At 45.6% G+C, this 25485-nt stretch overlaps 1 protein-coding gene and 1 non-coding gene across 2 annotated transcripts in view; one reads left to right on the top strand and one right to left on the bottom strand.

Annotated features, from left to right (window-relative positions):
- Pecr (peroxisomal trans-2-enoyl-CoA reductase) overlaps positions 1-14270 on the top strand; it is a 30467-nt gene extending 16197 nt beyond the window's left edge. Inside the window, exons 5-8 of the mRNA XM_028870026.2 lie at positions 2701-2797; positions 6186-6296; positions 13008-13119; positions 14019-14270. Of these exons, the coding sequence (XP_028725859.1) occupies positions 2701-2797; positions 6186-6296; positions 13008-13119; positions 14019-14104 (406 nt within the window). The 3' untranslated portion in view covers positions 14105-14270. The remainder of the gene's footprint in view (positions 1-2700; positions 2798-6185; positions 6297-13007; positions 13120-14018) is intronic.
- A 2874-nt stretch (positions 14271-17144) lies between these two features.
- On the bottom strand, positions 17145-17335 carry LOC114693640. Its single transcript, XR_003734582.1, has one exon. It is a non-coding gene; the product is annotated as a U2 spliceosomal RNA (small nuclear RNA).
- Positions 17336-25485: the final 8150 nt, after the last annotated feature.

Genomic DNA, 25485 nt, shown 5'->3' on the forward strand with positions numbered 1-25485 from the left:
GTTGCTATATGTGATGGTTTGAATGAGAATGACCCCATCCATCCTAGTGAGCCAGGAGAGGGTCCATCCATCCTAGTGAGCCAGGAGAGGGTCCATCCATCCTAGGGAGCCAGGAGAGGGTCCCATCCATCATAGGAAGCCAGGAGAGGGTCCCATCCATCATAGGGAGCCAGGAGAGGGCTCCATCCATCCTAGTGAGCCAGGAGAGGGTCCCATCCATCATAGGGAGCCAGGAGAGGGTCCCATCCATCATAAGGAGCCAGGAGAGGGTCCCATCCATCATAGGGAGCCAAGAGAGGGTCCATCCATCATAGGGAGCCAAGAGAGGATCCATCCATCATTGAGATCCAGGAGAGGGCTCCATCCATCCTAGTGAGCCAGGAGAGGGCCCCATCCACTGTAGGGATCCAGGAGAGGGTCCCATCCATTGTAGGGAGCCAGAAGAGGGTTCCATCCATCCTAGTGAGCCAGGAGAGGGTCCATCCATCATAGGGAGCCAGGAGAGGGTCCCATCCATTGTAGGGAGCCAGGAGAGGGCCTCATTCATCCTAGTGATCCAGGAGAGGGTCCCATCCATCATAGGGAGCCAGGAGAGGGTCCCATCCATCATAGGGAGCCAGGAGAGGGTCCCATCCATCCTAGTGATCCAGGAGAGGGTCCCATCCATCCTAGTGATCCAGGAGAGGGTCCCATCCATCATAGGGAGCCAGGAGAGGGTCCCATCCATCCTAGTGAGCCAGGAGAGGGTCCATCCATCATAGAGAGCCAGGAGAGGGCCCCATCCATCCTAGGGAGCCAGGAGAGGGTCCCATCCATCATAGGGATCCAGGAGAGGGTCCTCCATCCAATCCATCCTAGGGAGCCAGGAGAGGGTCCCATCCATCATGAGCAGGAGAGGTCCCATCCATCCTAGGAGCCAGGAGAGGGTCCACATCCATTGATCAGGGATCCATCCATTAGACCAGAGAGGGTTCCGTCCATCCTAGTGAGCCAGGAGAGGGTCCATCCATCATAGGGAGCCAGGAAAGGGTGCCATCCATTGTAGGGAGCCAGGAGAGGGCCCCATCCATCGTAGAGAGCCAGAAGAGGGTTCCATCCATCCTAGTGAGCCAGGAGAGGGTCCATCCATCATAGGGAGCCAGGAGAGGGTCCCATACATCCTAGTGAGCCACGAGAGGGTCCCATCCATCCTAGTGAGCCAGGAGAGGGCCCCATCCATTGTAGGGAGCCAGGAGAGGGTTCCATCCATCCTAGTGAGCCAGGAGAGGGTCCATCCATCATAGGGAGCCATGAGAGGGTCCCATCCATTGTAGGGAGCCAGGAGAGGGTTCCATCCATCATAGAGAGCCAGGAGAGGGCTCCATCCAACCTAGTGAGCCAGGAAGCAGAGAAAGGATGCTGGTACTCAACTAGCTGCTTCTTTGTAAAATCCTTGCCTCTTGGAATGGTCCTGCCCACATTCAGGATGGGTCTTCCCTCCCCCTCTCCACAGTGAACTGCAGTGAATTCTCTCGGAAAAAAAAAATCTTCACACACTTAAGAGGGGTATGCCTTACTAATCCCTAAGTACTTATTAATCCAGTCAAGCTGATGAGCAAAATTAACTGTTACATATTAACTCTTAACTGCTGAGCCATCTCTTCAGCCCACAACCCAAATTCTTTACCCAGTGAGATATATGTAAGAGAGAGAGAGAGAGAGAGAGTGTGTGTGTGTGTGTGTGTGTGTGTGTGTGTGTGTGAGAGAGAGAGAGAGAGAGAGAGAGAGAGAGAGAGAGAGAGAGAGAGAGAAAGAAAGAGAGAGAAATAAAGGATCTTTCAGATACACCTAATTTGAAAGAATTGATCAGCAAACATGCAGGGCTACAAGTTGAAGGAAATCTTTCATCACTTACTACCTAATCTGTCTTTCCTCTCCTAATTTCAGATGCTTTTGAATGGAAATGTTTTCCCTAGTTTTCTACGTTAATTTTTCCACATTAAACCACACAGCACTTGGTTCTGGGGATATTATTATGCTGTACATAGACATTCTGAATCTCATTATCTCTGAATCACATCACCTTTTTTAAAAGGCGCGTGTGTGTGTGTGTGTGTGTGTGTGTGTGTGTGTGTGTGTGTGTGTGTTTCCTCTGTGGTTTTGTTGTGTTTGTTATGGTTTTGGAGTCGGGGTCTCTCATGCATCCCAGGCTGACATTATACTTGATGTGTAGCTGAGGATGATCATGCTACCATGTGCGACTGCGCCTGGTTTTATGTGATGCTAGGTATTGAATCTAGGGTTTTGTGCATGCAGGGCAAGCATGCTACCAGCAGAGTGACACCCCAGGCCCATTTCTACATTCTTCATGAGCCCCTGAACAGATGCAGACCAAATGCTTTGTGTGCTGTTGTGGAGACAGGGTTGACTGGCTTGCGTGTGTGCTTGACATGTGTCCCTGGCTTGACTGGAACTTGCTATGGAAACCAGGCTGGCTTCATACTCAAGGTAATCCAACTGCTCTGCCTTCCAAGCGCTGGGATTAAAGGCATGCACCACCGCAGCCTGGCTCAGCTCTTTCGTTAAACAGGGACTCACCGTGACAGAGACTCCTAACAAAAACAATCTTGTGGCATTCTCAAGTCACTGATATGCTTGTCAAGTTAGCTAATGAGGAAATTTTCAACAGAAGCTGGTGACAGTGTTTCTGTCTTTCATTAGGCACAGTGGAGCTGCAAGAGAAGGTGTCTACAACCTCACCAAATCCATGGCTTTGGCATGGGCCAGCAGTGGAGTAAGGATCAACTGTGTTGCTCCTGTAGGTAACTGTTATATTCAAAGTCTGTTGACAAAGTGTACTCCTCTGATTCCATTTGTGTTGTGGATAAGTGTGTCCTTGAGGACGAGATAGTATATGCTAACTGTATAAACATACTATAAAAGATTGACTTTTCCCGGGCAGTGGTGGCACACACCTTTAATCCCAGCACTCGGGAAGCAGAGCCAGGCAGATCCCTGTGAGTTCGAGGCCAGCCTGGTCTACAGAGCAAGATCCAGGATAGGCACCAAAGCTACATGGAGAAACCCCGTCTCAAAAAACAAAAAACAAACAAACAAAAAAGATTGACTTTTAGCATACGTGTCCTGGGGGGTTTTGTGTGTTAACTTGACACAAGCTAGAGTCATCAGAGGCAGGAGCCTCAGCTGAAGAAATGCCTCCCTGGGATCCAGCTGTACGGCATTTTCTCATTTAGTGATCAGTGGGGGAGGGCTCTGTCCCCGGTGAGTGGTACCATCCCTAGGCTGGGGGTCCTGGGTTCTATAAGAAGGTGGGCTGATGAGCCAATAAGCAGCTCCCCTCCAATGCCTCTGCATCCGGGACCCTGCCCTGTTTTGGTTCCTGTCCTGACTTCCTTCAGTGATGAACAGTAATGTGAAAGCATAAACCAAAGAAATTCTTTCCTCTCCAAGTTGGCTTTGGTCATGGTATTTCATCACAGCAATAGAAACCCTAACTAAGACAATAGCTTAAACTAGCAAGGCAGTCATTCATTATAGCAGTAGTGTTATTTGATCGATAATGAGATAGTGATGCACAGTCTTGCTATATATTAATATTATGCATATTTAAACAATAGTGATGCAAGAACTTTTCATCATATAATGGGTTGTAAGTACCTGCATTATAAAAAGTACAGAGGAAATTCTATTGCACAGTAAAGGTTAAGAAATCCTAGGCAGCTGGGGAGATGGCCCAGCAGTCAAGAGTGCATACTGCTCTTGCAGAAGACCTGAGCTCAGTTCCCATTACCCACATCAACCATCTCACATCTGCCTGTAACTCTAGCTCCAGGAATTCTGACACATTCTTCTAGCCTCCCTGAGCACCTGCATGCACATCCCCCATACCACACATGCACAGCACACAGACATACAGACAACACACACACACACACACACACACACACACACACACACACACACAGAGTTAAAATAATAAAAAAATCTTAAAGAGAAATACTGTTGGGGGGGCGCTGGAGAGACAGCTCAGTGTGCAAAGTGCTTCCCATACAAGTGTGAGAACCTGAGTTCAGATCCCTGCACTCCAGTCCTGGGCAGCGATCTGGATGGCCAGATAGCCTAACTGAATGAGCAAGTTCCAGGTTCAGTGAGAAACCCTATCTCAAAACAAACAAACAAACAAACAAACAAACAAACAAAAAAGAAATAATAAGATGGAAATTATAGAGGAAGGCAGATACTGACCTCTGGCTTCTTCGTGCGCATGCCTGGTTGAGAACAGCCATACATAGGTGCACACACACACACACACACACACACTCAAAAAAGCACTACTTTGAAGAGTAATTTTTTTCTCCTAAGTGATTTCATTATTCTTTGGTATATTGTTAGTCTTTATTTGGAAAAAAGCTTAATATCAGGGCTCTGGGAAGAAATTCTTCATTTTAAGACCAACTAGGCCGGGCAGTGGTGGCGCACGCCTTTAATCCCAGCAATCGGGAGGCAGAGCCAGGCGGATCTCTGTGAGTTCGAGGCCAGCCTGGGCTACCAAGTGAGTTCCAGGAAAGGTGCAAAGCTACACAGAGAAACCCTGTCTCGAAAAACCAAAAAAAAAAAAAAAAAAAAAAGACCAACTAGAAGTCAAGTTATGTGTTACAATGTTACAAATGTACAATATTGACAACATCAGAAATCCCTTTTTTTGTTATGAATATGGTGCGTGTGTGTTCAGATGTATGCACAGGCAGGTCAAAGGCAGAGGCCAATGTCGCTGTCCTCCTCAGTCACCCTGTACCTTAGTTTTTGAGACAGGGTCTTTGTTGACCCCGGAGCTCACTGATTTGACTAGACTCCAGGGACCTGCCTGCCCCCACCCTACCTTAGCGCTATGGTTACTGAAGCATGCTGCCTTGGATGTGGATGCTGGGGATCTGAACTCAGGTTCTCAAGATTTCATGGCAAGCACTTCACCAACCACACCTAGACACCTCCCCGCCTCTCTTTGGTTTTGGAGAAAAGTTCTTGCAGAGCCCAGGCTTGCTTTAAATTCATTATATAGGTTAAATTGGCCTTAAACTTCTGGTCCTCCTGCCTCTGCCTCCCCAGATATTTGTTTGTTTGTTTGTTTGTTTGTTTTTGTGAAATCAGCTAGAGCTCAAGCTTCCCTGATACTTTGTACCGGTCATGTACTCCAAGAGCCGTTAGGTGAAATCTCTCTCTCTCTCCTGCACAGATCAACTCAGATGTTTTCCTGGGATGTTTAAGTGTTGTGGGGGAGGATAGGCAGGTAGCCATGGAGCCAGACCACCTACCAACCAGCCTAGCCAACCTGGCACTCTCTGGTCAGCTAGCCTGGTGTCTCAGGGAGCTCAGTGAGCCCTGGTTTCCATAATAAGGTGGAGAGCGATTAAAGAGGAAACTTGACCGCCACATGCACGCGCACATTCATGCAATTCATACACACACTCAGAATTTAAAATAAACACATTTTAAATTAGCTTTCCAAGATACATACAGAAGTCTTGGATTCTGGTGTGTTTTTTTTTTTTTAATTTCACTTTATTTTTAAAAACCAAGGAAATCCTGTACTTACACCTCTCCCCGGTAAAGCAGGCATGCTCTTGGGAAGATAAACTAGAATGCCTGGGCCCTTTGTTCCTGGTTAGGTGCCCTGCTAAAGTACTTACATAACATACTCTTCAGAAACCAAGTCTTTCATGAAACAGTCCAAGACTTAGCTGGATAGTGGTTGGCTGGACCTCCTTTGACAGTCTTGAGAAAAGTTGATTTAGAAACATTTTATCTTAGGGCTGGAGAGATGGCTCAGAGGTTAAGAGCACAGGCTGCTCTTCCAGAGGTCCTGAGTTCAATTCCCAGCAACCACATGGTGGCTCACAACCATCTATTATGAGAGAGAGAGAGAGAGAGAGAGAGAGAGAGAGAGAGAGAGAGAGAGAGAGAGAGAGAGAGAAGAAAGAAATGCTTATCTTTTCTGTTGACAGTTTCGTTGTTGGTCAGTGTATTCCCGATGCCTGCTGGTTGCTGCCGTTTGGGACCTAGGGGTGGAGCCCAGGGCCTCGAGCATGCTGGGCAAGTGCTCTGCCTCCGAGTTACATCCCCAGCCCTCGGCGTGTTGACAATTTCATTTTCCCTGGTTAATCTCCTGGCTTTGTTTTCTAATACAGGGAGTCATTTATTCCCAGACTGCTGTTGACAACTATGGCAAGCTGGGACAAAGCATGTTTGAAATGGCCATCGAGGCTATCCCAGCTAAGCGCCTTGGAGTCCCTGAGGAGGTGATGTATATACCTGGCATTGATGAGATGGACTTGGGAAGTGTGTGACATTTGGTGCCCATGGCATGTGGCCTGCTTCACTAGTAGGGACGATTATTTCATTGCCACCAAAACCATTTCTCCAATGTGGTGCCTGTGACACAAGATCCACCCCTCAAACAAGACCACCACAGAAATATCCAATGCAAAACACAAAGCGGGCCTGGCGGTGGTGGCGCACGCCTTTAATCCCAGCACTCGGGAGGCAGAGCCAGGCGGATCTCTGTGAGTTCGAGGCCAGCCTGGGCTACCAAGTGAGCTCCAGGAAAGGTGCAAAGCTACATAGAGAAACCCTGTCTCGAAAAACCAAAAAAAAAAAAAAAAAAACAAAAAACAAAAAACAAACACAAAGCGGGTTATCGATAACAAGCAAGCTCGGGCTTGGTCCATGTCCAACATCCGACACAGCGGGTGGAGGAGGACGCCCCGAGCACTCACTTGAAGGGGTTTGTATAGGAAAGGTTTACATGCAGCTTGGGATTGGACGAGGGGGGCTAGGGGAGAGGCAGTTCTTTGACGTTACTGGCTGAACGATAAGCATGAGGTTACTGATGGCTAACAGGATTCAGGGTATCTACAGAGACATACATTTTTACTCCCTATGTCCTGCTTTTGTTGGACCCAGGATATATACATTCAGATTTATTGTTCCAGTCCTACTCTTCCCCTGAGTTCAACTTCTGGTCAGTTGAGCCCATTACTCCCCATATCTTGCTTTGCCAAGCCCAGGATACATAGATTTATTGTTTCAGACTTATCTTCCCATAAGTTCAACTTCTGGTCAGTTCTAAAACTGCTGCTCAGCAAATACCTTTGGGGGGGCGGGAGCGGGCGGGGGCACATCTCTCAAGATGGCTACTGATGTTTCCCTTTCGCCTGCACTTGAGGCTCTGGGAAATAACCTAGTTAGTTGTTTTGACTGCGGACGGCAGAATTTCCTCGGGAACGAAGGTCATGAAGTTAAAGACAACATGTTTTCTTGTTTCGTGCTGCTTTGCATTTTTATCACTTGCAATGTTGGTACAAGCAGCTCTAAGCAAGCTGGATAATTATAGACTCATGCAGTTCAAGTATGTAAAAACCAATAGCTTTATTCAAATGACCCGGAAGTAAACTTAGCTCTAATTGGTGGTGGGAGAGGGGGGGAGAAGGTTCTTATTGAAAAAAAAAAAAAAAAAAAAAAAGGTGGGATAAATAAAGGCATGTGGGGCTGGAGAGATAGCTTGGCAGTTAAGAGCAGGAACTGCTCTTCCAGAGGACCTGAGTTTGATCCCCAGCAACTACATCAGATGGCTGGCAGCTGCCTATCACTCCCACTGCATAGGGATCCAGCACCTCTGGCCTCTGCAGGAAGGTACCTGTACTCACATGCATACACACTCCTACACACACACACACACACACACACACACACACACACACACACACTAGCAATAAATATTGTAAATAAATACATGTCATGTTTCTTGGCAGAAGAATCAATTTTATTAAAAAGTCAATTTTTGCTGGGCCCATGCCTTCAATCCTAGTATGCAGGAGGCAGAAGCAGACGGGGAGATCTCTGTGAAAATGAGTCCAGCCTGGTCCACATAGTAAGTTCCAGGACAGCCTGGGTTACCTAGTGTAACCCTGTCTCCAAAAAAGAAACAAGCAAAATTAAAATCAAATACGAAGTTGTAGGTGCCAGTAAGACGGATCAGCAGGTAAAGATTTGATCTGAACGGTTTTCCCCTGACGGCCACACAAACAGCGGCACACACATGAACGCAGTGAGTGCCCCTGCAGGCCAGAAAGGGTGTTGGATCCTCCAAAGGAGGAATTACCGGCCACTGTGAGCCCCCTGACCTGGATGCTGGGAACCAACTCAGGCTCTGGGCAAGAGCAAAAATGTGTTCTTAACTACTGAGGCATCTCTCCAAGCCCAATTTAAAAAAAAAGTCAGATTTCCCTACGTCGACCTATAAATTTAATACAATTTTGCAATTTAACATGCTGAGTTGAGTTTATCTAGATAAACATCTGTGCAAAAACTGCCCAAGGATTTAAAATTGAAATTTTATTTTATTCATTATCCTTGTGTGTGTGTAGGCTTGTGTGTGTGCACGCTGTGTGTGTGTGTGCGTGTGTGTGTGTGTGTGTGTGTGTGTGTGTGTGTGTGCGCTCACTTGCACTGCACACACACTGATCGGCCCGTCAGCAAATGCTCTTTAGAAATACATTACACCATCTATCTTGCCCATAAAGTCAAAACCACAAAAATCTTGGCAGGAGAGGGGACGTGGTTCTAATTTCTAAAAATAGCTAGCTCATGTTATATTTTATGTGCATCTTTACAGACGCTTATACCTATGTTTATTAAATTTTTTATTTCAGAAGACTGCTCTTCTAATTTAGATCCTATGTTTTTGTGAGGGGAATAATCCCACAATGAAGGTTCCTGAATGCCATCCTATTTCTGGGCATGAAATCCTAAGCTATCATAGATCATCATATACTAAAACTTAGATCCCAGCACTTGGGAAGCAGAGCCAGGCAGATCTCTGTGAATTTGAGGCCAGCCTAGTCTCCAAAGCAAGTTCCAGGAAAGGCACAAAGCTACACAGAGAAACCCTGTCTCAAAAAAAAAAAAAAAAACAAAAACAAAAACAAAACAAAAAAAAAAACCACCAACTTAGAATATACTAGCTGGGCATGGTGGTGCACACCTTTAATCTAAGTACTCTGGGAGGCAGAGGTAGGCAAATCTCTGTGAGTTAGAGTCTAATCTAGTCTACATAGAGAGTTTTAGGCTAGCCAGGGCTACATAGTGAGATTCTATCTCAAAAAAATAAACAGAATAATAATGATGCTACTGCCCCAAATAACCATTTGATGGGCCATGTTATGTTTTATATTCTCCTTCTGAAAAGAAGGACTTTAAATTATTTGAAATGAGAAGATAACATGATTAAATTTTATTTGAAATAGATAGATGGCAGCCGGGCAGTGGTGGTGCACGCTTTTAATCCCAGCACTCGAGAGGCAGAGGCAGGCGGATCTCTGTGAGTCCAAGGCCAGCCTGGTCTATAGAGTGAGTTCCAGGATAGGCTCCAAAGCTACACAGAGAAACCCTGCTTCGAAAAAACTAAAAAAAAAAGAAAAGAAAAGAAAAGAAAAAAACCCACAAGCATTATATGTTAATATTTTAAAATAAATTAGCTACCCTTTCCAAAACAAAGAAATTCTTTTACATTCATTTGACACATTTACAAACTCTTTAATGTGTGGCTTCATCATATGTGCTGGACCATCACCTTTGTGTCTTTGTTTAATCGGTCGAAATCTGAAGCATAGGAAAGAGAGTCTGGCTTCTTACAGCTGGGGAGCTGAAAAAGAAGAGACCATCTGAATAATCTTCCAGATGAATGTCAATCTTTTTTTCTTTTAATGCAACAGATGATAAGAAATTTATTTGTTTTGGTTTGGTTGGTTGATTTTGGTTTTATTCTTTTGAAATTGGCTGGCCCCCAATTTGATATGTAGCAGAGAACGACTTGTATTTCTGACCCTCCTGCTACCATCTCCCAAGTGCTGGGATTACAGGCTGGTGTCACCTGGTTTATTCGCCGTGGGAGATCGACTCTGGGCCTTGCGCATGCTAGAGTTCAGCTACACCAACCCCAAGTTTCTTTAAAATTAGCTGCAGTGTGGAGCCTGATACGGTGTCACTATACTTTCTTTTTTTTTTTTTTTTTTCCAGATTTATTTTATTATGTATACAGAGGTCTGCCTGTTTATACACCTGCCTGCCAGAAGAGGGCAGCACTAGATCTCATTACAGATGGTTGTGAGCCACCATGTGGTTGCTGGGAATTGAACTCAGGACCTCTGGAAGAGCAGTCAATGAAAGCTCTTAGCCCCTGAGCCATCTCTCCAGCCCTCATCACTATACTTTCTGCACCCCGATAATTTGAACCTTTCTTTTGCACACTGTGGATCTTTGATCTATTTAATTTGTAACATAGGGCACCCGTCCTTTGAAATGACCCGCTCACCCAGTCAGGCAGATCTAAAAGTTGACACGGTCCGTTATGCAATATGGAAAGAGCACCTTTCTCAATGTGTCAGGGACACATGCACGATACACACATAGAAGTAAAATATGAAAACTAGTGGGATAAACAGTCTTCCCAGGGAAGAGCACACCAATTAGTTATCCCGTACCGAATGATCAGCTCTGAAAACATACATACAAGTAACATTATACAGGCTGAAGAGGTTATATTTAGGAATATATGTACATACATACACATAAATATGCACATATACATATATGCATGTAACAACAATCAATCAAAAAAGAAGTCATGAATTTGAAAGAGCAAGGAGGGGTTTAGGGAAGGGTTTGGAGGGAGGAAAGGGAAGGGGAAAATGATATATTATTTCAAAAATAAAAGAGAAAAACTTCAAGCAGTTTAAAAGCTCAATCTTTATGGGGCTGGAGAGGTGGCTCAGTAAGCAGTTAAGACACTTGTTGCTCTAGCAGAAGATTCAGGTTCAGTTCCCAGCAACCGCATGGTGGCTCCAACCACCTGTAACTGCAGTTCCAGAGGATCTGGTGCCCTCCTCTGACCTCTGCAGGCACCGGTCACACATGTGGTGCACATACGTGCGTGCAGGCAAAATACTCATGCTCAGAAAAGAAAAAAAGCCTAAAAGAAGTTCAACTTAAAAAATGGCTTGTTTCATTAGCATAAACATATATTCTCTTTCTTGAAATGGCCACTGCGCTTCTCTGTGGAACAAAAGCACTTGGTGTGGTGTGTGTGTGTGTGTGCGTGTGTGTGTGTGTGTGTGTGTGTGTGTGCATGCATGTGCACTTCCTATTTCATCACCTAGAACACTAGGAAGATATGCACTCAACCTCCCTCCATTTCCATGAGTATCTGGATCAGAATATTGTGACTGTAGGCACAACTACTAATATAGTTTGTATTCTTCAAAAACATTTTTTTTACACTTTTTAAATTTTTTTATGAGATAGGGTCTTACTGTGTATCTCTGGCTAGCCTGGCTCTCAGAGTCACTCTAGACCAGGCTGGCCTCAGACTCACAGAGATCTGCCTGCCTCTTCCTCCCAAGTGCTGAGGTATGTGCTAGCAAGCTCAGATACATTTATTTCTTTTTTCTTTTTTCCTTTTTTTTTTTTTTTTTTTTTTTTGTTTTGTTTTTGAAACAGGGTTTCTCTGTGGATCCTTGGCTGTCCTAGAACTCACTCTGTAGACCAAACTGACCTTGGACTCAGAGATCCGCCTGCCTCTGTCTCCCAAATGCTGGGATTAAAGGCGTGCGCCACCACCGCCCGGCCCCTATCCTTTCCTTGAGTGCTTGTATGACAGAGCAGGAGTGTGGTAGTCCGAGGACACCGTTCAGGTGTGTGTCCTCTCCTTCCCCCATGTAAGTTCCAGTGACTGAGTTCAGACCATCAGCCTTGGCTGCAAGCACCTCTCCTGGGTGAGCCACCTTGCTGGCCCCAGTGTGGAATTCTTGCCAGGACCCATGCTGAGGCTCCAGCAGGTTCCCCATCATTGCTTTGGCTCCGTGAGTAAAATTTCAACACAGTGACAATGGCTTTGACCTTAAAAATCCCCTGAAGGAACACAGCCAGTCGAACGCGGACAACTACTGACAGAGCTATTGTGAGATGCAGAGTGTGGGCGACTCTGGTCTCTGTCTGATGGTGTGCCGTGTCTTAAGATCGGCAAAGCTTTCACACCAGATGCAGCTGGCTGGCCTGTTTATCAGTGGTGTGTGTGTGTGTGTGTGTGTGTGTGTGTGTGTGTGTGTGTGTGTCCGAGCCTGTGTACAGACATGCATGTGCTATGGTGCATGTGTGGAGGTCAGAAGACAACTCTGGAATTGTTTCTCTCCTCCTATGGAATCTGATCAAATTCAGGCTGTCTGCTCCCCTCACTGATTTTTGTTTGTTTGTTTGTTTGTTTGTTTGTTTTCCCCCCTGTTTTGTTTTTTTACCTATCCGTTAGTCCCTGGTATCAAAGCCAGGAGAGGGATGTGCTCAGAACCAGCACCCTCTGTGGAACTCGGCTTCCTTTGACCATCGGTAAAATGAATTCTGTTCGGTTTGGGGAGTTTCTCCAAAACCCTCACCAAGTGACTACATTTCGGGGGACATGGTGAGGACCTTGAAGTCCCACTGGGGGACAGTTGTGATCGGCACAGCTGTGCTTTGGGCCACAGACTGAACAAATCAGAATGCCAACCCTGCTACACACAAACTCACTGTCTCTGGGACCAGGATGTCAGGAGCACGTGGCAGTGAGGACAAACAGGGTTTCATCAGACGAGGGGGGAGCCCCGGAAGGGAGTTCACTGTTGACTCGGGAAACGGCTGGGATTCAGTGTTCACCTGTGGCCGCTCCATGCCATGCCGCTTGCCTGCCACTGTCTGAGGCTTCACATCTTGCCGCCTGTCCCTGACTTCACTGTTGTCCAAACTGTGAAGGGACACGGTCTCTGTGCTGTCAGATCATGACGATGTGCACACAGGAGGATTCACGATGCAGTGCTGTGGTTTGAGATATGGTCATTCGGGAGTACCAGGCTCCCAGCGATGGAGAAGAGCCTTTGGGCCTCTTCTTAATAATGTTTTAGCCTTTCCTCTTCTGTCCCCAGGTCTCCTCCGTGGTGTGCTTCCTGCTGTCCCCCGCAGCCTCCTTTATCACTGGACAGTTGATCAATGTGGACGGAGGCCAGTCTTTGTATACTCACTTCTACCACATACCAGGTAAGCCGCCAGGAAGTGGACTTGCTGGCTCTTTACCTGCCCAGGCTCCATTTTTCTTTTTTGTTTTTTTGAGACAGGGTTTCTCTGTGTAGCCCTGGCTGTCCTGGATCTTGCTCTGTAGCCCAGGCTGGCCTCGAACTCACAGAGATGCGCCTGGCTCTGCCTCCTGAGTGCTGGGATTAAAGGCGTGCACCACCACGGCCCGGCCAGGCTTTGTTTCTTTTTTTTTTTTTTCTTTTTTCTTTCTTTCTTTCTTTCTTTCTTTCTTTCTTTCTTTCTTTCTTTCTTTTTTTTTTTTTTTTTTGTTTTGTTTTTTCGAGACAGGGTTTCTCTGTGTAGCTTTGCGCCTTTCCTGGAGCTCACTGGTAGCCCAGGCTGGCCTCGAACTCACAGAGATCCTCCTGGCTCTGCCTCCAAGTGCTGGGATTAAAGCGTGCACCACCGCCGCCGCCGCGCCGCCGCCAGCTGCCGCCGCCGCCGCCGCCGCTGCTCCAGCCCCAGGCTTTGTTTCTTAACTCACTACCTCAGAGGCTTTCTCTTATAGAGCATCAAAAAAGTACAAAATGTTTATATTTGTGGTAGGATTTTAAAGAAAATGTTCTGAGCTGAAGAAAATATCTAAATCTCTAAGTACAAGGAATGATAGAAAGGAGGCCTACTCTGCCTAGGCTGCTTAAAGTCTTCATTGCCCCTTTCCCCTCTAGTAAATGCCTCGCATAGATGGCATTGAAATCTAAGGATTTTGCAAAACTGTTTGTCCTGCAGATTTCTTTTTTCCTAGCCTCAGTAATTTAAAAACAAACAAACAAGTAAACAAAACCGTGAGGCTTGGGTGGAGACTGGGGTGAAAGGTCTAAGAGATTTTGCAAGTGACACTCACTTTTCTACTTACTCAACAGATCATGACAACTGGCCTGAAGGAGTCGGGGACCTTTCTGTGGTCAGGAGAATGAAAGAATCTTCTAAGAAGAAGGCCAAGCTCTAAGTCAAGGAAACACCCGTCTGTCTTGTTCATGTGTGCCTTAGCATCTTGAGAATGTTTCATACTTTCCTGTGGGGGAAAAAACTAATTTTAATGTTATCAGTTTTATCTATGCAAAAACTGTGCCCAAAATAAATGTATCTTCCTGTCCAAACCAGTTATCTTTTAACCCATGTTTTTTTTTTTTTAATTTTAAACTATGTGTAAATTTGGTAGGGGTGGGGTGTATGTGCACATGAGTGCAGTATCCAAAGAGGCCAGAGGCATCAGGGGCATCAGATCCCCTACGAGCAGGAATTTCAGAAAGTTGTGAGCCCCCTGACATGGGTATGGGGAACTGAATTCACTCAGCTCTTCCAGAAGAGCAGTAAAGGTGCTTAAGCACTAAGCCATCTCTCCATCAGAAATGGTTTCCAACAGTGGCGACCCACAGGCTGAGAACCGGTGTCCTACAGTGTCTTTCCGTCATCCCCTGTCTACACCACCTATGGCCAGCTGGCAAAGGAAAAAAAAAAACGTGTACAAGGCCCAGTTCAATGTCCGCATGGCTGACAGACAATAACCTTTAAAACCATCTGGGGATGGAGCAGAACTGAACAGCCTACACGAAGTTCTGGTTCAATCCCCAGCACCTCATAAACGAGACCTAGAGGTGCACATCTGTAGCCCCCGTGCTCAGGAGGTGACAGACAGCAGGATGCTCACTCAGTTCAGGGTCATCTTCCGCTACACAGCGAGTTCCTCTTTCCACAGCCACGCCTCCCCCAGCCTTGTGTACGTGGGAACCATGCTACCAGGCTCCCCTTCAGTCCCCTCGATGGCTGTGCCCCTTGTCCCAGTTCCAGGATGTGCCCAACTGAGTTACGTGGCTGTTCTGCGGCCTGTCCATGGTGGTGTCTTGGGGTGGGTGGGTGAGATTTAATGTGGGCTAGAGAAGTAACACTTTGCGTCCACTCCTCTTGGTTCCCCCTTACCTTAGCCTCCCTCCCAGGCCAACTTATCAGCTGTGGTTGGCCACTATTCAGGAATCTATGTGCACCCCACCCTCAGCTTGTTTTATGTCCTATATAAATATCAGTTGCACTTACAGATTGCCCATTAGAGAGGTTTCTGACCACTTCTGACTGAGACCTTTAGGGAGTTTTGACCGCTGTGATAGAGGCCAGGAAGGTGGGTTTAGAAGACAGAAAGCCCTAAAGACTCCCTTTAGACCATCTCCAGTTCTCAAAGGTGACAGACACCTGAAAAACAGCCTGGATGAAGTCCAGCATAGCAAGAAGAATGGGGAATATAGTCCGGAGGAGGGATCCTGATGTTTAGCAGCAGGCCTGACAGTCAACAGTTTTGTTCTCAAATAGCTGGAGATCTGAGGGGTGGATTTCCACGGCTGCCATACCACTCTATCCTATACCATAAAAGCACTACCAACATTAACGACCTCTTTTTTTTTTTATTTTTTATTTATTTATTTATTTTTTTTTTTTTTGGTTTTTTGAGACAGGGTTTCTCTGTGTAGCTTTGCGCCTTTCCTGGAACTCACTTGGTAGTCCAGGCTAGCCTTGAACTCACAGAGATCCGCCTGACTCTGCCTCCCAAGTGCTGGGATTAAAGGCGTGCGCCACCACCGCCCGGCTACGACCTCTTTTAAGAATGCTGTCATATAGTTAAGTGCAGAACACGCCCGTCTGCCCAGGTAGCTCCCTCCTGGGATCTGGCATGGCTGTAAAGCTTCAACTTGAGTTTTAGATTCTTCTTTCTGCATTCTTCACTCTTTGTTTACCAGGTTGCAGTCCAGAGTTTGTCCCAACTAGGCATACTAACTGGGACTCTAGCTCTATGGCAGGGTGCCTTTTTGTCTTGTGGGCAAGACCACACAGTTGTGTGGTAGCCAAGGTGCATTGTATGTAGAGGGCAGCCCTTGAGCACAAGCTGGAGTCAAGCTAGCACATGCCCGCAAGCTGTTCGTGGTAGTCACACTGTCCCTACAGCGGTCAGCATTCCAGTCGCATCCCTGAATGGTGGGAAGTCCTCACTCCTTGGTCTAAGTGGGTTCTGCCACCTCTTTCCACCTGTGGCCTCCAAATTTGCCTTTCTTGAGGTTGTCAGTTTACTAATATGAAACACCCCGAGTCCCTTTTGATCCAGAACACGTGATGAGATTTCTAACTACCTTCAGACATCCTTAACATTCTATCCATAGACCATGTTTGCCCCTTTCTGTCCACGTCTGCTCTTTTCTGTACATCCTGCAGAGCCCTGTGAGGATTCTCACTTTTCAGTAAGTTGGAAAGTTTAAGGAGGACAGTGGTGTCCAGCTTCCTGGGTCCTATCTTTACTTGCTCTCGTGAGATTTTTGAGACAACTCCAGGGTTTATTTGGCAAGCAGACCCTGGGGTGGGGGGAGCTCACTAGCCAACTAATCTAGCTGAAATAGCTGAGGTTCAGTGAGAGACCTTGTTATGTGTCCAATTAAAAAACAAAAACAAAAACAGTGGGGAAAACAAGGGAAGGTAGTTCAGATCAACGGACCAGCAGATGGGTTTCTTCAGGCTCCAACTTTAGGTCTAGGAAATCCTATACCCTTTCTTCTGTCTTCCTGCACACACGTAGCAAACATACACATGAAACTACATCTCCTTTTAAAGGTGAAAAAGAAAAAGGAAATTTACACTGCTCCCCAGTAGTGAGAAAAGATGACAAAAATTAAGGAAATAAACTACTCTAACAAGGAATAGGGGGGAGAAAAAGCAAAGAATAAGTTTACTCCAGAGATCTAGGAATAGAATTATCTCATGAAAGGTATTAAAGGACATATTTTTCAACAAGTTGGCCATATCTTAGAAGTACTTTAGAAATAGCTCAATGTATGAAGTTAGAAATACAGCACAATTAGAATTTCAGTCAGAAATGCTACTAATGTAACAGGAGCAATCATGTGAAGGGCCAAAAGCACACCTTACATAGCATACCACACAAAGATAAAAAAGAGATGAGGGTAGTAATAATGAATACAAGTCCTCTCATTTAACCAAGTTCTTTCCCCGAGGGGTGCACCGTTCCCGGAGACACTGCAATACCAGGTCGATGCGTGGAGTGGACGGAGCAAGCTCCTATTCCAACTCCAAGCTACAAAAATACATTTAATATGCTGTCCTCGGATAGAGGACGTATCAGATATTAAACTGATAAGAACAGATACTACACTTGATCTTAGCCAAAAGGCCGAGAAGCGACGCCCCACATACCACCGCCAGCCTGGCTCCGCGCTCGCCACCTACAATGACCTCGTGGTCACCGCTCGCCACCCTCGCTCCCGGCTCTTCCCCGCGCCTCCTTCCGCGTCCCGTCCGTGCCCGCGTCCTCGGCTCCTCACTCGCCCTCCCACATCCCACGGCTTCACCCGCAAACTCCACGGCCCCGGCGCTCCCGGCATTCCCGCGCGCGCCCGCCGCGTCGGATTTGCATGCCCCGCCCCCTGGCGAGGGGCGTGGCGACACCGGGCTCCTCCCCGGAGCCTCCACATGACTCAAAGGCAGGCTTCCATTCACCAAAAACAGATCCCGAAGCCGGTGGGTGTAGGGCCAGATGCACCTGAGAGCTATGGAGGCAGGACAGTGGCTGAACGGCGGGCCTAGTTTTCCTAGTTTGCTGTGACTGAAGGACGATCTGCACCTGTTGAGAGGCTGGAGTCCCAGCGATTTCCTCTTAAGTGTTTGCAAAATGTTGTCAAGGCAAACTTATTTATATTGCTAAAAACCGTAATAAATGTTGAAAAATAAGAGTTGTGTTTATTGAAATTTCTTAATAAATTATGTGATGTCTTAAACTTTTCTACAGTTTTTAGGCTAAACACAGTACCGATGCTGGGGACTGAACAGTTGGCTCAGGGGTGAAGAGTGTTTGGCTGCTGCTCTTCCAAAGGACCAGGGTTCAATTCCCAGCACCCACATGGCAGCTCACAACTGTCTGTAACTCCTGTTCCAGGGGATCTGACACCTTCACACCAATGCACGTGAAATAAATAAATATACTAATGCTTAATGGGATCAAATGCAACAATGTTGCAAAGATCAATACTATTTGGCACATGGTAGGGAAGAGTGGACTCCCTATTCTATTAGCAGAGCCCTTAATAGACTGATGAAAGAAAACAGCCCAAGACCAAGTTCTCAAGCACACAGATTTGCCCCAGAGGGACAGAGGGACAGAAGTAAGAGACAATGACAGGTTAGAGGACTAGGAAGAAGGGGAAGGGAACAGGGGGAGGGGGAAGGGGCATTTGTCCCAGAGGATAAAGGACTGCCTCTGTGGGGTTTATAAGGGTAAAATGGGAAACCTAGTGTTAGGATGAGGTGTTCAAATTTAACGGCCATGTTAATTAGGTGATCCAGAGGGGGCTTCTGTCTGCTGGACTTCAATACTTTCATAGCTGGACCTTGGTTGTAAACCTCAGGAGGAGGAAGAGGCCAAATATGGGAAGACTGTGGGAGCTAGCTTTAGAAATGTAATCTAACAGTTTTTAGCAAGACAGAGGGAACTGAGAAGGTAAGGCCTGCCAGAGCCATGTTTGCCATGCTAGAGCTGGCTAGAGTCCTGTTGGGCCCTGGTCTTCTATTTTTTTGAGTAGCTGTTGTCTTGCTTGCTGACCTTGACCAGATGTCCTCCCTATGCTGATTCCCTGCCGGTTTCCTTCTTCCTTAACGCTCAGGGAGGTTCTTTGTTTGTGTATCCTGCTTTTGGTGTAAACAGCTTAGATGCAAGAATGTAGAACATCAGTAGCAAACTTCTGCCCTTTGGGGTTCTCCATTGTGCTGCAAGCCTGTATTTAAGGCCTCCCTCCTTCAATAAACATTAGGCATTCAGCTTTCTGCTTGGACAAATGACCTGCTGTTCTTGTCTCCGTTTTTTAATCCACAGCCCCTTCCTCGGATTTGGTGAACGGGTGGTGGTAGCGCAGTCATTTCTTTTTGAATGCTTGTTTCCTTGTCTCCTTATTAGATTTTCAAAGGAATTACTCATTGCAGGCTGTTTGTTCAAAACACAAAGAACTTATTAAACTTCCCATAAGTTTCTTCATATCTAAGAAAATGTTCAGTGTATTAACGCCTTTCTCTTGCTTTTTTAAAGGGTCTTTAAGTGGCTTGTTTGCTCTTATAGGTAGCTTTTTTTCTGATCTGAGTTCTCAAGAGATAAGATTAAGCTTTTTAGCATTGCTTTGAGAAGAAACTTCATTCTGAGCTGAAAAAAGTTTTTGGACTGGTTCACCATCTTAGCTGAAAAACTACATTTCCCAGAATGCATTTCTCTTACAGCAGTCCGTTGGTACAAGCTGCCTTATGGACTTCATTGTTCTTTTCGTGTTTCAAAGTCAACTTCTCCAGTTCTCTTTTCACAGAGCTTGCTTTCCTATTGAAAAGTCAAGTTTCTGCTTTCAGCACGGGAGATGTGAACCAAGCGTTTTATGTTTTCAATTACGGGACACTGGGAGACTTCTGTTCTCTCCCCCGCTGGCTTTAACAGGTGTTTCTCCTTCATTTGACACTGGCCCTAAATCAGAACCACACCTGCCTCTTTATTGCGCATGGAGGCTGGCATTCCTGATAGCAACTTTCTCTGGGCTTGTGTTTGCCTTAGCCAGTCAGTGAAAAGCAAAAGCATTTTACAGCAGAGCTTTTCCATAGCTCCTGCTGAGAGATTCTCTCCCACTGATAGATCTTTACGTTATTTGGATTTTTCCTCACCCCAGATGCAGAGCTTCAGATCTCTCAGGCTGCAAGCTCTGTTCCTCTGCTAGCTGCTTTTGGAGATGGGGGCTTTTCCCCCTTCCCCCAGGAATCTGCCTCAAATTCTAGCAGCTTTTTCAGGTCATGCATTTTCTGGAGAGAAATCTGTCCCTTCGTTTCTTCAGAGTCTTTCTCCCTGACAGTTCCCAGTTTGGTCTCAGTTTATCCCCTCTGCCCCAGAAATATTTTCCCATTGCCACAGTGGCAGTTTTTCTGCTTCTGAAGGTAGAGGCTTTAGTCCCTGTCTATTTTCAGGGTCTGTGTGGTTTGTGTACAGACTGAAAATCAAGCTTCTGCTTTTTTAACAAGGGAGGGTTTTTCCCCCTAAGCTTGCATTTACAGACAGGTGTTTTGCCTCATCAAGCCTTCACCTGACCCAGTCCCCCAGTGGGTTGTGTTTGTCCAGACGCTCAAGGACAGAGCTTAGGCCAGAGGCAATCACCCCTTAGGGCTACATTCCCTCATCTCACCAGGAGTCAGTTGAAACAAAGCTTTTCTCATAAAGATGCTTTCTCTGATAGAAAAGAAAGCTTTACTCCTGGATAGTTCTGTTCTGCCCTGGCTGGGCTCTTTGCCCAGACAGCGTTCTGACTCAGCAGCACAACTGCTTCAGACACAGTTCAGCTTTACTGTTTTCCCAGAAAGGTCCTCACACTGATAGGAAAGCTTTTCTCAGATTTCTTTTTGAAGTTGTGGACCTATCGAGCCGGGACTTGTAGGAAAGCGCACAACTGTGCTGTTCCCACCGGCTTTAGCTTTTGTTCATTTGCAATTTTTTCCGGTGGTCCTGCACCTTCCTGCCTTAGCTCTGTGCTCCAGGAAGTTTGCAGCTGCAGGAACTCTACTATCCCCAGAATGCACTCCAACTCGGAGGTACTGGCTAGTTGCTTCTCAGTTGTTGGTTAGAAGCTAGGATATAATGCTTAACAGTTTGTATCACTTCGGGGGATCTTTGCATTAGGGCAATTAGAAGCACCTTTTCTTTCTGAAACCTCAAACAAATTCCTTGATGCCTCAAGCTCAGCTGTAACTGAAAAGCTTGGCTTTTTTGTTCTCAGGTAAAGAGTTTCCTGCCCTGTTGGGCTCTTTATGGCTCTTCACCCACACTCTCCCAAGTGTTTCCCTCAGGGTACTCTGACCCACTGTCTTTTATTAGCTTGAAGAGACAGAGCTTAGAAGAGGTTTTTAGAAACTTGTCCCTGCCTCCTGCATTGCAGGGAGGATTTTTAAAGCTTGAAAGAGAATTTAGAGAGGTTTCTCTGTCTTAACAGGTTTGATGTTTTCCCTTAGAGCAAATCACAGGTAATTCCCATACTAATATCTTCAGGAGATTCTAATTTTTGTCCTTCTGAGAGAGAAAGTTAAAGGCTTTTTAAGCTTTGCAAGAGAGCTTTTAGTTTGAGAGAGAAAGATTAAGGTTTTTTAGAGAGAGTTCCCCCCCCCCAATATTTTCCAAGAAAAGCTTTTTAGTTTAAGAAAAAGATTTTTTCCCAAGAGAGAAAGACCAACTTTCCCAAAACTTCTGAACTTTAAACTTTTTGGCTTCTTACACCGGCACTTTTTCGCCTTTCTCCTTATCATTTTAGCTGTCCCTAGGCCAGAAGCTTCCATAGGAAACTTTTTTCTTCCCGATAAGATCAAAGAAAGTTTTCCCCCCAGTTTGCATTCATAGCCCCCAAAGGTAGAAAACTGAAGAGTTTTTCTGTCTAGTTGCCTTACTTATCTTAAATTTTTTTCTACACGATCTTACACTTCTAAGTTTTTCCTACACTATATTAGTATGCTATACTTTAGACTTATTTTTCACAGATAGAAATTAAGAGATAGAAGACTGAAATTCTTGATAGACGAGATTTTTGCACTGCAGCAATGGACATCCTTCCAGTCTGTTTTTTCTGTTTCTCTCAAGGATAAAAACCCTGCCCCTTATTATTAATATTCATATTTCATATTACATTACAACACCGGACATGTCCCCCCCTCCCCTTTTTTCCAATGGCAGGGCCTGACAACACTCTTTCACCAAAAACTCTGTAATAAGACTATTATTTTCCTTTGTCTTTAGTCCCTATTACTTTGTCTTAGTCCTTGATCATTATCTTTAGTCCCCCTCTTTTTTTTTTCTTTTCTGTTTTTCTTTAGTCCCTGTTCATGACACCCTTCTCCGGGGCATTTACCCACCAACCCCACAGATCCCCAGAGTTTTCTTGAGTGGGTGTGAGCAGCAGGAAATATTAGATAGAAGGATTTAGAGTGTGGACATAAACAGATAGAAAATAAAGGATAGCCTCGAGATGGACCTGGAACCTATTCCAATGAGCCCTGACTGTCTCTGCCCCAGGGTTTTTATAGAGACGCCAAGGGGTGGAGCAAAAGACCTCCTCCCCCAGCACAGCCAAGTACAGGCCATCTCAGACACCTGCACTCAGGCCCAAGGTCCTACTCATCCTTTCTATGAGGACCTGATGGGTAAAGCCACGAAAAACCTGAAAACGGGCTCCCACAATGTCCCTGCTGGCTGTAAATCTACAGGGACCCCCATACTGTGTCATTTTCTCTGAGAATGAATGGTTTGTCATATTTCCATTCCATAAGACACTGAGCTGACACCATGCTAACCCACAGATTAGAGGACAAAGACCATTGTCCCACATCATAGCCAAAGTATTAAAGCTTGAAATTAATTAAAGCAAGGTTTTAAAATGCGTGTACATGGGCTGTACCTCCCTAAAGGAGGGCTCAAGAGGTATCAGCATTGGACTGGGGAAGATAACATATTTAGAGCTCAGGGGTAGGGGCTTTACAAAGGGGGGAATTTGGCAAATAGGCAGGGTTACAGTAGCAGAACATCACCATAACAAGTTAGCCATCCCAACTTCCTGATAGCCGGGTGTTGGTGGCACACACCTTTAATCAGGAGGCAGACAGATCTCTGAGTTTGAGGCCAGCCTGGTCTACAGAGGGAATTGCAGGAGAGCCAAGGCTACTCAAAGAAACGCTGTCTTGAAAAACAAACAAACAAAAATTAAAAAAGAAAACAACAACAACAACAAAAAACCCAACCTCCAGAAACAAAGTCATGATTGCAAGGTGGTCATAACAAGGTAGTAACAAGGTGGTCATAACAATACGTGGTATAATTGTTGTGCCCAGATCGTAACCCCCAGAGAGACCACCAAGGACGAGCATACCAGAATGCAAAAGCAAGGTTTATCTGTTACAAGTCATGACAGGGAACTCATCGAAAGCCATCTCAAGTGAGGCAGAGAAGAGTTACTCTTTCTTGGGGAAGTTAGTTTTTATAGGCAAAACCCATAAAATTTCTTAGAGGGGAGGGGGTTAGTATGGGTCCATCCTTGATTGGTCCAGTTTTTCCCGGGCCTGGACTTTATCTTATTCTAGCTTGTCTGTTTGCCTTGTCAGGAGTTTTACAACTCGTCTCCGGGGTCAGGTCATGTTATCTCTGGAGAGGGGCATCTCGTGGTTAATTGGTTACCATCAGACATCCTGATTCTGTTCTTTTGAGTTCCTGGGGCTGGCGCCATCATTTCTGGGGACTTGAAACTGGCCTGGGTCTATCTATATTGAGATATCTTTGTCTAAGTCCCCCTTTTGAGACAATAGAGTGAGGGTCTTGTTGTACCTAGATCGCATCCCCAAAGCCACCACTGAAGACTTTAGGTACAGAATGCAAAAGTAAGGTGTTTTCTAAGTTTACAAGCCTCTAGGGAGGCTCTTCCAAATCTCTCACTCACGGCAGGGAGGTTGGAAGGAGCACTCCCCTTTCTTTGTGAGGCTAGTTCTTAAAGGCACAGACCATATAATTTATTTTAACCCGCCTCCCTTTTTAGTCTTTTGGTCGAATATCCTGACTGTGTTTTTCAAAGTCCCTGTAGCAGATACAGCCACCTGGGAAAAAGGGGTCTAAGTTTTTATCTACACTTAGGAATCCTGGTTTAAGCTTCTCTTTGTCTGTAGGGGTAGAGTTGGGGGTTTTACTGAGGTATCACATAATAACTTTTGAAACAAAGACATAGATTATCCTTTTCTGGAATAGGCAGTATAGGCAGTACAGAACCATTTGTAGTTAAGGTTACAGGTCCAATCCTTGAGACACAGACATAAACAGGAATGAATCTAGTTTGTCTTTAGATGGCTTTCAAGCCTAAGATAGAGGCAAGCTGGTTTATCAATGTGAATCTAAACATTCCGTAAATAGAATATTCTGGAAGTCACACACACACACACACACACACACACACACACACACACACACACACACACACACAAGCACCCTCACTACTAAGTGCACCAGGAGCCGTGGGAGCCCATTTCCCTGTGACAGGAGAAAGAGCATAGAGATCTGGGCTGCCTTTCGCCTCCCCAGGGCCAGGCCTCCGTGCTTACAGCTGATTTTCCTTAGGAAACCATCCCTCTCTGGCTCTTAGTCCAAGGCCTCCCTTTCCTGTCTCCCAGTTCCTCTTCACCTGAGCACTGTGCGGGTGTACATGAGATTGGCTCGTGCTCTGAAGCCTGGTTCCCTCCATCTGCACAGTCCTGAGGTCTGTTGCTGGCCAACAAGGGTCAGGCCCAGACCTTAGGTTGGATTGCTGGGGAGGAGGAGCTGTTCTCTGAGTTAACAGAAAAGACAGGCAGGACAGGCTACCAAGATGCATGAGAGTGCCATCAATTAACTCATCCCTGGATGAGAGCAGACGAGTTGAGGTGTGCACGACCACACTTTTTTTTTTTTTTTTCTTTCTTTTTTTTTTTTTTTTCTTTTTTTTTTTTTTTTATACAAATCAAATAGAAACCACTGCCATATACCACATACCACATACAGGCAATCTGGGCTTTGCAGTTGAGAGAGGGAAATACTTGTTTGAAAGCATGAAGAGCCTGGAAGTAAAAGACATGAACAAAACAACCATGGCCTCCTTCTTGCCTAGTCTCTGTACAGCATGCTTGTCAATGGGGTATCTTCAGGAATGTATTTCCCCTGCTCACCGTTTATAATGCCCATTTCGATCTGAGTGCTAGAAATGACACCCTACTATAAAAAGTCCTATCTATTCCTGTTTCCTCAGTCAAGTTCCCTTGACTTCACCTTGCCTCAAAAGTGAATATCAAAAAAAGTCATACGCAAAAAGCAAGTGTCATTAAAAAAGTCATTGTAAGTGACCTTGGTTCCTTACCTCAAACCTATTCATCTCAGGTACAATCAACTAACACTACACGAATGATACTTACCATCTCCTTTTACTTTTAATGAAGCAGTTCCGTTAGTAGCATGGACCTGGCACTTGATGTTTAATAACTACATATACAAACTTCTGAAGCCAGTAAATGCCAGAGAAATGGAGACGCAAAAGTGGGACACTGTAGGCCCATGACTATGCTATTATCATGGGACGAAAGCTTAGTGTGGAAATGGGCCAGTGTGCTAGATTTCCCTCTCGTAACACATGAGTAAAGCTTGCTATGAAAACCACACATTGGCATAAAATAGCTTTGCTTAGGATGTCGGGGCACAAATCACTAAAGACAAACAAAACCCAAAGCAAAGAAGCAACTCTTTCCTTTAACCAAGTTCTATTCCCC

This window comes from Peromyscus leucopus, chromosome 13, assembly GCF_004664715.2.
Source record: "Peromyscus leucopus breed LL Stock chromosome 13, UCI_PerLeu_2.1, whole genome shotgun sequence".
Taxonomy (NCBI): Eukaryota; Metazoa; Chordata; class Mammalia; order Rodentia; family Cricetidae; genus Peromyscus; species Peromyscus leucopus.